The sequence below is a fragment of the Rissa tridactyla genome, chromosome 23 (genome assembly GCF_028500815.1).
Source record: "Rissa tridactyla isolate bRisTri1 chromosome 23, bRisTri1.patW.cur.20221130, whole genome shotgun sequence".
Lineage (NCBI taxonomy): Eukaryota > Metazoa > Chordata > Aves > Charadriiformes > Laridae > Rissa > Rissa tridactyla.
The window spans coordinates 1,401,247-1,414,528 of record NC_071488.1 but is presented as its reverse complement, the minus strand read 5'-3'; the positions used below and the strand labels follow the sequence as shown (position 1 = coordinate 1,414,528).

At 51.6% G+C, this 13,282-nt stretch overlaps 3 protein-coding genes across 3 annotated transcripts; all 3 read left to right on the top strand.

The window, feature by feature from the left end:
- The first annotated feature begins 240 nt into the window (after positions 1-240).
- On the top strand, positions 241-1,830 carry LOC128901079 (loricrin-like). The gene is made up of 3 exons (XM_054182858.1): positions 241-367; positions 449-1,396; positions 1,478-1,830. The coding sequence occupies exons 1-3, from the start codon at positions 241-243 to the stop codon at positions 1,828-1,830; spliced, it is 1,428 nt and encodes a 475-aa protein (XP_054038833.1).
- Positions 1,831-4,631: 2,801 nt separating this feature from the next.
- On the top strand, positions 4,632-7,204 carry LOC128901078 (uncharacterized). Its single transcript, XM_054182857.1, has 6 exons — positions 4,632-4,657; positions 5,225-5,366; positions 5,448-5,636; positions 5,877-6,359; positions 6,438-6,770; positions 6,852-7,204. Exons 2-6 carry the CDS (start codon positions 5,240-5,242, stop codon positions 7,202-7,204), a joined length of 1,485 nt encoding a protein of 494 aa, XP_054038832.1. The 5' UTR covers positions 4,632-4,657; positions 5,225-5,239.
- Positions 7,205-9,816: 2,612 nt separating this feature from the next.
- LOC128901169 (loricrin-like) lies at positions 9,817-11,327 on the top strand. Its single transcript, XM_054183008.1, has 2 exons — positions 9,817-9,825; positions 10,662-11,327. Exons 1-2 carry the CDS (start codon positions 9,817-9,819, stop codon positions 11,325-11,327), a joined length of 675 nt encoding a protein of 224 aa, XP_054038983.1.
- Positions 11,328-13,282: the final 1,955 nt, after the last annotated feature.

Below are 13,282 nucleotides of genomic sequence, written 5' to 3'. Positions count from 1 at the left end.
TGGGACAAAAGACTTTACATGACGGGTTGATTAATCTGGAAATCTCCTGTTAGCAAAAGGCTCTCCGTGCAGCTGGGATGGATGGGGCACAAAGTACTTAGAAGAGAGAAAGTTCTGGAGACCGTCTGTCAATGTCGTTGAGCTGTACACGGGTCCTTCTGGCTGTGAGAAAATCTCATGATGACAGTGGCTGAAATTGAATAACAACCACGCTCCTTCTTGCAGGGTCACTGCTCAAAGATGTGCTCCAGACAGACCTCAGGAGGCTGCCATGAAACGTCCTCCCAGTCCAGCGGATGTCACAGCGGGGGCTGCTGCTGCCACGGGGGCAGCTCCTCCGGCTACCAGGCGCAGGGCTCCTCCTGCTGTGGGGGCTCAGGCTCGGGCAGCTACAGCGGGGGCAGCGGGGGCTCTGGCAAGATCATTGTGAGCTCTGGCGGTGGAGGAGGTGGCTCCTGCTGCAGCGGTGGCTCCTCAGGCTACGGCATGGGAGGAGGCTACAGTGGTGGCAGTGGGGGATCTGGCCAGAAGATCATTATTAGCTCAGGTGGTGGAGGAGGTGGCTCATCTGGATGCTGTGGTGGGGGATCCAGTGGTGGATCTTCAGGAGGGAAGATCATCATTGGAGGTGGAAGCAGTGGGGGTTCCTCTGGATGCTGCGGTGGGGGGTCCAGTAGTGGATCTTCAGGATCAAAGAGCATCATTGGAGGTGGAGGTAGCGGAGGATCATCCGGATGCTGTGGTGGGGGATCCAGTGGTGGATCTTCAGGAGGGAAGATCATCATTGGAGGTGGAGGTAGTGGAGGTTCCTCTGGATGCTGTGGTGGGGGATCCAGTTATGGCATGGGAGGAGGATATGGTGGTGGGTCTTCAGGATCAAAGAGCATCGGTGGAGGTGGAGGTAGTGGAGGATCATCCGGATGCTGTGGTGGGGGATCCAGTGGTGGATCTTCAGGAACAAAGATTATAATTGGAGGTGGAGGTAGCGGAGGATCATCCGGATGCTGTGGTGGGGGATCCAGTGGTGGATCTTCAGGAGGGAAGATCATCATTGGAGGTGGAGGTAGTGGGGGTTCTTCTGGATCCTGCGGTGGGGGATCCAGCTATGGCATGGGAGGAGGATATGGTGGTGGGTCTTCAGGATCAAAGAGCATCGGTGGAGGTGGAGGTAGTGGAGGGTCATCCGGATGCTGTGGTGGGGGATCCAGTGGTGGATCTTCAGGAACAAAGATCATCATTGGAGGTGGAGGTAGTGGGGGTTCTTCTGGATCCTGCGGTGGGGGATCCAGCTATGGCATGGGAGGAGGATATGGTGGTGGGTCTTCAGGATCAAAGAGCATCGGTGGAGGTGGAGGTAGTGGAGGATCATCCGGATGCTGTGGTGGGGGATCCAGTGGTGGATCTTCGGGAACAAAGATCATTATTGGAGGTGGAAGCAGTGGAGGATCATCCGGATGCTGCAGTGGGGGCTCCTCAGGCTACGGCATGGGAGGAGGCTACAGTGGTGGCAGTGGCCAGAAGATCATCGTGAGCTCAGGTGGTGGAGGAGGTGGCTCATCTGGATGCTGCGGTGGGGGATCCAGTGGTGGGTCTTCAGGAGGGAAGATCATCATTGGAGGTGGAAGCAGTGGGGGATCCTCTGGATGCTGCAGTGGAGGATCCAGTGGTGGCAGTGGTGGTTCCTCAGGCCACACAATCATCATCAGCTCTGGAGGGGGCAGCGGAGGCTCCTGCCAGTCCACGCAGCAGAAATGCCCCATTGTCATTCCCCACATCCCGTCCCATCAAACCAAGCAGGCCTGCCACTGGCCCTCCGGCCAGCAGAAGTAACAGCCACAAGCGGCCCTCGCGCTCATCAAGAACAGCCCTGCCTCTGTCTTAGAAGTTTGCCTCTTGCCTCCCATCATGTCCTCTTTCCTTCTCTTCCCTTGATACTGCATCCCTGTGCTTTGAATTCACAGATGGCTTTTCTCACCCATCAATATGAAGGGAAATAAAGAATACTGTGTACAGAAAGAACTGTTTTTGCAAGGTTGCTTTTATCATTTGTCAGTCCCCTGTTTACTTTCAAAAAGTCAATAATGTATCAAATACATGCAGCTGTGAAATCTTCTTCAGGCTTCAGTGATGGAGCAGACGGTTATTAACAGACCTTGCTTGAGAGAACCCTTGTTGCTTAAGCAGATGGTCATTGTCCCTCTTGCAAATAATGTCCACCAAGGCTGTAACTTTAACCTGGGAAATAGCTCCACCTCAGTTTCCCCTTCCCAGAGAAGGAAGCAGACCATGAGCTCCAGGTTCCACTGCAGGGTTTTCCAGTGCAGACAGCAGCATCGTTTGGAAATACAGTTGCGATTTTATGTGCTCCATTTCTCTAGATTTATCACAAGACGACCATTAATTATGGTAGAAAATATTCGGTAGCATTTGTGCTGAAGTCAGCAGCAAGTCCTCTTCAGGGCAGGTGTGGTTACAGTCTTGTGTTTGGTAAATTTTAAGCTAAGAGGGGTTTTTGTCCATCTCCCACACACAACTGGTAGGTAGGAAACAAAATTAGGAATAAAAGGGATCGTTGGCCATGCAAACGCTTGAGGGACCATGACTGGCTGGCTTATGCCTTTTGCAGAAAAATTGGAGAGCTCTTGTTACACCAGCAGCATCTTCATCATGTCCCACGTTACCCACGTTAGTTAGCATCGCTGTGCATGAAGGAAGCTGCTGGGAAAAAGGATTGTAGGGTCTGGCCAAGGGTTTTCTCTCCCATAACAAGGCACGCCAAGGCACCAGCCAATGAGGTGTTTGTGGCGATGGGACTGAAAGAGAACATGACCTGCCAGCCCATCCTGAGGGTGACTGGACTCCAGGGCAGAAAAGGATACAAAGCACCAGAAAACAGGCAGAAGTGGCCCAGATTTGGAGCAGCCTCAACTCTGCGGACTTTTGCATCCACCCTTGCTTTTACCCAACACAGGTATTAAAGCTGCTCTTTAATCTGGAGGCGCTGTGGCAATGCCAACCTCTCCAGCAGCTGTGGTTCCAGCCACACTTTTCCTCCACGTATGGCAAGTGCCAACATGTGCATGTGTTATGTGTTCAGTGTTTCCAGTCCCTGCAGGGTTCAGCCTTGGGGTCTCTGCACACCAGTGCTTGCGGGAGCACCTCCCACCACCCCTGCCGAAAGTCTCCACAGCCTTCCCTCGCACCCTGGGTCCTGATGAGCTGCAAATCCTGGGTGTCCCTTTGTGCAAGTCCTGACAGGTTAAATGCACAGAAGGGATCAAGGTGTTGTGATGCTCAGTAGGACAACACCCACACTTCATGTGTGAGAGCCAGAATTGAAGTGAGTCCTTAGATTTCCCTTTGGTGTTGACAGTGGAGCTTAGGCCACTGGAGGGAGTCCAAAGCCCCCTGCACCCGTGTTCATGGTGCCGATGATCCTGTCCCCATAGCAATGGAGTTGTGTGCATGCTCAAAGTTATGCTCATCGTGACAGGGCTGGGCAGCCTCCTGCTGCTGTCATGCATCCTCTCGGCTAAAACCCCCCAATTATGCTTTCCTCTACTCAATCTCCCATGAGGGTGGATGCTGTTGTCAGCCTCCAAGCATGCATGACGAAGTGACAGGATGAAGCTGCTGCAAAACACGGCAGCCAGCGCTGTGATAACTGTGCTGACAAACTGTCATTCTCCAGCAAGAAAAATACCCAGATGCCTCCCCCGCCTCAGATGTGGGTGGGCTGGCCAGCAAAGAACTCCCAGAAAATAGATCCTGCTGAGAGAGAGAAAATGTTTAATGTCCTAGAGTTCAAGGGTAGGGTCTTGATGGCCTTCAAATGCACCTTTGTAAATAGAAAGATTTCAAGACTTTCCCCGCTGCTCTCTGGTGACCAGGACCCCTGGGAAGCTGGACATGAGCACAGACCTCTCTGCTCAATCCAACAGCAGCATCTACCTTGGGCTCCCAAAAGGGTGAGGGGAAATGTCCCTCTTGTCTCTGCCATCCTCACAGGGGTCTCTGAAATGGATCTGGGCTGAGGTTCTCCAGAGCGGCGCAGTGCCCCATCAGAGGTGATACCTCTGGCCTGTGGAGCACATGGTTGCCTTTCCTATGGGGTGGATGGACTCCTGCTCCCCATCCAGCTCCCCATCTCACCAGTCCTTGAAGAAACCCTCTTTCCCCCAAAAGCTCCCTGGGACTTTGCTCCAGGGCACCCTTTACCCTTGCCCTTCCATCAAGCTCTAGCACCAACCCACTCCGGTCTCCATCCCCTAGCATCTGCTCTGTCTCCACTCTGCAGAGTACCCAAAAAGCTGCAGCCTCACAGAAATGCGTTGGGGACCACCCAAAACAGACTCACAGAAGCTGTTTGCCTCCAACGTTTCAGAGGAAGACTCACGGAAATGAATCATTAGCTACAATTAGCAACTGCCATGCAGAAAGTAATTGATACATCTCTTTTGTATCACTTATCTGCTTCTGCAAGTGAGTCAAAGAAGGAGGCAGCTAAAGCCAGGCTCAGTAAATAAATCTATCAGCATTCCTTAGGGTGGCTCACTTCCCTTAGGAGCACAATGAGTACAATATAAAAGCTCACCTATCCCAAGGTTCCTCATTCACCTGCCACCAAGCCTTGCACGCATTTCCAGTTGCACCAAAGGTAAGCCCGTTGATACGGAAAATTTTTGAACCCCTATGTAGAGAGGTTGCCCCACCAGTTAGTCTTTGAGCATGCTTTGAACAGGGGAACCATGCCGGCTTGAGATCAGATGGCATTCTCCAATAACCATTTTGGTGTACCAACAGCACTGCCTTCCTTAGAGAAAGGAGTTGTAGCCGATATCCTAAGGGGACACAAAGAGGGCTGAATTCTCAGCTGCTGTGAGTTTTAGCAGTCTGCACATCCAGAAGGATCTACAGTGGGACTAAAGCTCTTAGACTGACAGCTCTGAACATGTCAGAGCATGTGTGCAAATCTCTGGAAGTACTCTCAATCTTCCTCCACGCGGTTTTTCTGTAACTGTTGTGATCTGCAAAGCAGTCTCTGGGTGCAGGTCTTTCCTGCTGTCTAACAAGGAAGAGGGAGTTTAGGAAGCTGCCATTCTTGTAGGACTGTGGAAGATGGGGTAGATGGGGTATTTCCTGGGTACTGCTCCATTTTTGGTTTGCTGTGAAAGTTCAGCAGCATCTCCAAGCAGCTCCTTTATAACAGCACTGTTTCTTACAGGGTCACAGCTCAAAGATGTGCTCCAGACAGACCTCAGGAGGCTGCCATGAAACGTCCTCCCAGTCCAGCGGATGTCACAGCGGGGGCTGCTGCTGCCACGGGGGCAGCTCCTCCGGCTACCAGGCGCAGGGCTCCTCCTGCTGTGGGGGCTCAGGCTCGGGCAGCTACAGCGGGGGCAGCGGGGGCTCTGGCAAGATCATTGTGAGCTCTGGCGGTGGAGGAGGTGGCTCCTGCTGCAGCGGTGGCTCCTCAGGCTACGGCATGGGAGGAGGCTACAGTGGTGGCAGTGGGGGATCTGGCCAGAAGATCATTATTAGCTCAGGTGGTGGAGGAGGTGGCTCATCTGGATGCTGTGGTGGGGGATCCAGTGGTGGGTCTTCAGGAGGGAAGATCATCATTGGAGGTGGAAGCAGTGGGGGTTCCTCTGGATGCTGCGGTGGGGGGTCCAGTAGTGGATCTTCAGGATCAAAGAGCATCATTGGAGGTGGAGGTAGCGGAGGATCATCCGGATGCTGTGGTGGGGGATCCAGTGGTGGATCTTCAGGAGGGAAGATCATCATTGGAGGTGGAGGTGGTGGAGGTTCCTCTGGATGCTGCGGTGGGGGGTCCAGTGGTGGATCTTCAGGAACAAAGATTATAATTGGAGGCGGAGGTAGTGGAGGTTCCTCTGGATGCTGTGGTGGGGGATCCAGTTATGGCATGGGAGGAGGATATGGTGGTGGGTCTTCAGGATCAAAGAGCATCGGTGGAGGCGGAGGTAGTGGAGGATCATCCGGATGCTGTGGTGGGGCATCCAGTGGTGGATCTTCAGGAACAAAGATTATAATTGGAGGCGGAGGTAGTGGAGGTTCCTCTGGATGCTGTGGTGGAGGATCCAGCTATGGCATGGGAGGAGGATATGGTGGTGGGTCTTCAGGATCAAAGAGCATCATTGGAGGTGGAGGTAGTGGAGGATCATCCGGATGCTGTGGTGGGGGCTCCTCAGGCTATGGCATGGGAGGAGGCTACAGTGGTGGCAGTGGCCAGAAGATCATCGTGAGCTCAGGTGGTGGAGGAGGTGGCTCATCTGGATGCTGCGGTGGGGGATCCAGTGGTGGGTCTTCAGGAGGGAAGATCATCATTGGAGGTGGAGGTAGTGGGGGTTCCTCTGGATGCTGCGGTGGGGGGTCCAGTGGTGGATCTTCAGGAACAAAGATTATAATTGGAGGTGGAGGTAGTGGAGGTTCCTCTGGATGCTGTGGTGGGGGATCCAGTTATGGCATGGGAGGAGGATATGGTGGTGGGTCTTCAGGATCAAAGAGCATTGGTGGAGGTGGAGGTAGTGGAGGATCATCCGGATGCTGTGGTGGGGGATCCAGTGGTGGATCTTCAGGAACAAAGATTATAATTGGAGGTGGAGGTAGTGGGGGTTCTTCTGGATCCTGCGGTGGAGGATCCAGCTATGGCATGGGAGGAGGATATGGTGGTGGGTCTTCAGGATCAAAGAGCATCGGTGGAGGTGGAGGTAGTGGAGGATCATCAGGATGCTGTGGTGGGGGATCCAGTGGTGGATCTTCGGGATCAAAGATCATTATTGGAGGTGGAAGCAGTGGAGGATCATCCGGATGCTGCAGTGGGGGCTCCTCAGGCTACGGCATGGGAGGAGGCTACAGTGGTGGCAGTGGCCAGAAGATCATCGTGAGCTCAGGTGGTGGAGGAGGTGGCTCATCTGGATGCTGCGGTGGGGGATCCAGTGGTGGGTCTTCAGGAGGGAAGATCATCATTGGAGGTGGAAGCAGTGGGGGATCCTCTGGATGCTGCAGTGGAGGATCCAGTGGTGGCAGTGGTGGTTCCTCAGGCCACACAATCATCATCAGCTCTGGAGGGGGCAGCGGAGGCTCCTGCCAGTCCACGCAGCAGAAATGCCCCATTGTCATTCCCCACATCCCGTCCCATCAAACCAAGCAGGCCTGCCACTGGCCCTCCGGCCAGCAGAAGTAACAGCCACAAGCGGCCCTCGCGCTCATCAAGAACAGCCCTGCCTCTGCTATGTCACCTGTTTCCCTCCAGACCTGGCTCTGTTAGCCTGTTTCTTCTCAGCACGTCTTCTTCTCCTCTTCTCTTCCCTTGATGCTGCATCCCCGTGCTTTGAACTCCAGGATGAACAGCCTTGTGCCTTGCTGCTGGTGGTGGGATGCCTTTGATAAAGCTCTGATTCTTTTCCAAAGAGCATTTTTTATATCTAATAAATGTAATAGTATCTCAAAGCTGCCTTTTTTTGTAGTTTGTTTTTTCTTGTATTCTCAACCAGCATCTTATGGTCTTGGAAATCTATCTGATAAGACGTTTCATTCCTCCTCTCTGCAAAGATGATGTGTTCAATAGCGCATTGCTGTAGATGCAGATCTAAAACCATCCAGTTTCTAACCATGGAGAGTTTGCACCCTCATTTTCCCCCTGGGCTCCATGAGAGAGTAACAGCACAGCTTAAAACATCCAAGTACCCACAGCACCCAACATCCCTTTGGCACCTGTGTCCAGTGCAGCCATCCCAGTTGTGGCTTCTAAGTCCTCTGAGGTACCAGCACCCAATGACCATGTCTGTGGAGTCGTGCAGTGCTGCTGGGAGACATGGCCAAGCTCATCTGGCTCAGTCCTGAAGAGCGGGGATTGGAACAAACCGAATAGCACCATGCCTGGTGAATCATATGGTTCTATGACTCTATGCCAATGTCCACGTCTCTGCCATCCTCCCCCTTCCCTCCCAGCTTTGGAAACCTCAGAGCATTTCTACCCAGAGGGTAAGTCTCTCACGCCGAGGCAGCTGAACCAGCTGTGGCGAGGCAGAAGGAAATAAAACCAGCAGCAAGACCCTCAGGCAGATCAACACACTCCAAATCATGCCTCCAGGCCTTAATCTTGCCTTGCCCAACCTTCTGAAATCTGCTTTGAAATGCCGAGGGCAGCGCCACCGCCCCTGTGTTCTGCTTTCTGCCCAGTAGACACGGCCTTTTGCCAAAGCTGGGACTCATCATCCCCATGGCAGAATTGCTCAGAGCTGAACGGACCTGGTCCAGCCTGCAAGAGCCACACTGCAGGGCGAAGCTGGAGCACCACAGGCTGCAGCGTGGACAACGTGTTGAGCAGCACTACCAGCATGGCCACAGCACGTATCCCCTGCACCCCTCCAAATCAGTCTCCCTGGAGTTCCTGGTGAAGGTACAAGCAGAGGCTAGGCAGAGAATGGCTTGAGAGCCACCCTGAGGAGAAGGACTTGGGGGTGTTGGTGAATAAGAAGCTCAAGATGAGCCGATGATGTGCACTCACAGCCCAGGAAGCCCCCCACGGTCTGGGCTGCATCCCCAGCAGCGTGGGCAGCAGGGCGAGGGGGGAGATTCTGCCCCTCTGCTCCACTCAGGGGAGACCCCCCTGCAGTGCTGCCTCCAGCACTGGGGCCTCAGCACAGGAGAGACACGGAGCTGTCGGAGAGGGGCTGGAGGAGGCCCCGGAGATGCTGGGAGGGCTGGAGCCCCTCTGCTGTGAGGACAGGCTGAGGGAGCTGGGGGGGTTCAGCCTGGAGAAGAGAAGGCTCCGGGGAGACCTTATAGCAGCTATCCAGTATCTTAAAGGGACCTACAGGAAAGCCGAAGAGGAATTTTTACAAGCGTATATAGTGTTAGGATGAGGGCGAACTGTTTTATACTGGAAGAGGGTGGATTTAGATTGGAAGAAATTTTTCACTGTGAAGGTAGTGATCCCCTGGCCCAGGTTGCCCAGAGAAGCTGTGGCTGCCCCATCCCTGGAGGGGTTCAAGGCCAGGTTGGACGGGGCTTGGAGCGACCTGGGCTGGTGGGAGGTGTCCCTGCCCAGGGCAGGGGGGTTGGAACTAGATGATCTTCAAGGTCCCTTCCAACCCAAACCATTCTGTGATTCACACCTCTGCAATTCTCTACAGGGCCCCTAAACTTTCTCAGAGCATCTCTAGCACCTTGCAAAATCCCTGAGCTGCATGGCTTCACTTTTGATGAGCTTCTGATTTGGATGCAAATGTCTTCCTCAGAAAATCTCCCATTGGAGCCACCAGTGAGATGCTGGAGGGATCGAGGTGCTGTGTGTCCACCAGATGCTTTCTGAGCATTTGCCTTCCCCTCTTGCAGGTCCACCTTACAGCGATGCCACGAGCACTGCCACACCGCTGAACTGCAGCCTCCCTGCCCCTTCCCCAGGCAGGACCCGGTCCCCACCACGCTCTGCCCCACACTTGCTCTTGCTCAGCATTGCCCTACACCCACACTGCCACCCACCTTTCCCGGTCTCCCCCACCTCACTGGGGGCTGAAGCGGTTCTCCGTAGCTCAGGGCAGGAGCACAGGAATAGGATCATTAAGCAGAAGTAGCAATTACTGCCACATGCAATGCAACAAGTGGCATGAAGGAAAGATATCGATCAGATGTCATGAGTCAAAGCAAACACTGAAATCAGAGTTTGGTAAATAAATCCTTGCCATTCCTTAGGGTGTCTCACTTCCCATATGCTAAACACCATATAAAAGTTCCTGTCTGTTAAAGCTCCTCATTCAGTCGACTTTTACCTTCTAAATGTGTTTCCAATGGATGAGGATGGTAAGTCTGCTCTTTTATGAGACTTTATTATTTCATATCAATGGGTGATAGTTTCATTTGAGATCTTGACACGCGCTTGCAGCAGTACCGATGCTGCCTGCGCATCCATAGCGAAGTTCTCAGCATCTGTACGGTTTCTTGCTACAATGCAGAACAGATCGCTAGGCAGCAAGGTGAAGTCAGGACACCAGACTGGGAGCCATAGGACTGAGGACACTAAAAACTCAGATTTGTCCATAGTGGGACCAGCACGTGATGATTGCATAGGCTTTGCAGTTTTGAACGTGTTTGCAACGTGTGGGACACATTTTTATATTATTTAAGAAAAGCCCATTACTGTACTTCAGAATGGTTACACACCTCTGTGGCTGTGGCAATTGCCTTGTGTAAAAGACCTTTGGGGATGCTACGCAACAATGGCGATAATACAGCCAGCAACTTCATCGTGCATGGAAATTTTGATCCACTGCTCTTGCAACAGGTTAAAAACAGAAGCAAGGATAATCCTTGCTATTTTTACGTGTCTGCGGTTACGCTCATGAAGATGAGCAGGGAAAACTATGGCAGTTATTAGATGTTGAAAGAATATATTTCAGATTTTGGTTCTCTGGAAGTACACCCTGGAGATAAGAAAGAGAAAAGTTATCCCAATAAGAGTCAAAGTACTCCTGCATTTGAGGAACAACTAGGCAGTACCCAGTTTCGAAGCCTGGCATTGCCGCAAGCCCTGGCAAAGCTTTTCTGACCACACTGTATGAAACCTCCACACCTGCCATGGTGCGAAAATGAAGCAAAATGATGCAGGTTTGGGGTTCTTTTTTTTTTTCCTCTTTCAGATTTATCACTGTCTCCGAAGGAGATGTGCCCGACGGAACAGGGGCTACAGTGATGAGATCTCACACCACCCAGGACACTGCAGTAGCAGCCTCCAGGGACATGGCTCCATCTTCTGTGGTGGGGAAGGCTCGGTCATCTACAGCAGGGGACCTTCGTCCTGCCCATTCATGCCAACATCTTCCACCTACAGCATTGGAGGGGGATACAGATGTGGCGGTGAGGGATCTGTTGCGATAAGCTGTGGTGACAGTGGGGAGACATCTGGCCGGGGCATTGCAGGGGGGACAGTCCCAGTCTATGGCACCGGGGGCAGAATAGGGTGCGGCTCTGAGGGCTCAGGCTGGAACATCATTGATAGCTCCGGGGATGGTGGACCCAGCTGCCACAGTGGGAAATTGAGCATCACTGAGGGAGGAGGCTCTGGATACGGATATGATGTGTCACCGAGAGAAAAGGCCTTAACAACATACGGGGGCAGTGGTGGGTCAGGCTACTATAGCGGAGGATCAGGCTATGACATTGGGGGATGCGCAAGCCAAGAGCTCAGCTCTGGAGGCGGTGGGTCCTCCCAGGCCATGCAGCAGAAGTGCCCCGTGGTGGTCCCCAACATCGAGGCTCACCAGAGCAAGAAGACCAACCACTGGCCCACCAGCCAGAAGAAGTGACTGACCCAGCAGCCAGCCCTACTCGAGCAAAAGTGTCCTGGATGTGCCATTGTGGTCAGGGACCTTTGCATTCATTGCATTGGGTTGTGTTAGTAGTGCTGCTCCAAGCACCACTGGGAAAGAGGATTTGTGCTTTGGTGGCGTGAAGAGATTCTTCTCTCCATCTCCTTTTGCTCATGGGTTGGAAAAATAAAACTTCATAGTCTGTGGGAAATTCTGGTATCTGAATGATTTCTTTAATTTCTGTCTCCTTCACTCAAAACACAGATACTCAAGGAGTCTACTTCACAACACAAGATTTATCTTCCAACATTTTTGCTATACATTTTACAACCACACTCAAATGTAATATTTATTTTAACAGAATGAAAATACATTGTTTTCAAGAGCAAGAGCAGGTTCTTAATTTTGCTCTTGCTGCAGTCAGAGCTTCCCCCAAATATTCCCATCAAATTAACCTGCTGAGACCCTCTGCATGGCTACGTTAAGGAGATATGCAAAACTCCCAGGCGATTTACAAGTGATTATTATTTACAGCGTGACCTTGGGAGTGCACAGTTGTTTACTGGGAAACAATTACACGCCAGGCTCCTGCCCCAAAGAGATTGCAGGAGGTGTCGTAAGCCAGAGCACGTAACCCTTCTGCTTGCACCAGTGGCATGAGGCAACTCGAACACGCTCGTTTGCTTCTTCTCAGTAACCTGTTTCATGACATTTTTTGATAGGATCAGGCCCTAAATTAGGCACAGGGAGAAGACGGTTCCTCTGTGCTGATGGGACAGTGTGGGGGAGGCTTGAACATTGACGTTTGTGACGTGGTACTTGCCAAATATTTAGTGTTTTGGGACTGTTCTCTGGGTTTTTTTGACTCCTCCAAATACTGGTAATAAAGGAAAAAAACACCCAGAGATCTGTGCCCATTTAAGAGGGAAACAAAAGAGCATAAAATTACATTGTAAAATACTTTTTGCCGTTGCTGCTTTCAGACACCTGTGGGGATTTTGACCCTTTCAGCTCAATAAAAACCTGGAAGACTTTGCCCTGATATTCGTAAAACACCACAACTTACCAAAAAAAAATTCCTCTGAGCTCTAACCCTGTGTTTGGTGCCACAACAGGTATCTTTCATGCTGTAAAATGTTGTAAAACTGAAGGGCTGCAGTGGGGGGAACGTTACACAAGGTTTTGTCACCAGCCATATTAAATTCCATTCTAAAATTAGACAGCGTTATCATTCATTTGCATCCACTTGTATTTCTAAAATCTAACACTTCATTATCAATTTCTGCTATTTTACCTACTTTATCTGATAACATCAAAGACAGAAAAAAAACCCTCAAAGCTCAAACAACTTCCAAGAGCTTTCAGAAAACTGATTAGAGTCTGAAGTATTCAAAAACTTCTCGTCTATTCAACTAACTGACCAAAAGCCATCCCAAAATTTCAGTCCCCCTCAAAAAAAAAAAAAGGGGGAAAATAGAAAACTCTTTAAAAGTACAATTCTTATTCACTATCCCACCTGGCTGGTTCTTTGGTTTTTTATTCACGAAAAGCACTCCACAAGCTTAGATGTTAACTGAGCTAGCTTGAATAATAGTATAACAGACCCAGAGGAGGAGGAGGATGGTCTTGCACCCAGAGCTTGAACACGAGGAGCTGAGGCTGCAACCCACTGCCTTTCTCAGCACACTGGAGCGTGAGGCTGGATTTTACATACCCAGACGCATTTGCACATGCAGATTTCCTCCCTGCTCGTTGTGCAAGAAGGGGAGGAACGAGTCATCCCTCGTGGCCGAGGAACTGTGATAACACAGGAGTCATGTCCACCTGCGTGTCAGTGCTTGCAGAAGCTGCAGCCCCTCCGCTCCGGCTGTTTGTAAACAGGCTGAATGGTAAACACAAACCTGGTTTCTTGATGAAAGTCACTAACTGGCGCCTCTGGATAGAAACTAAAG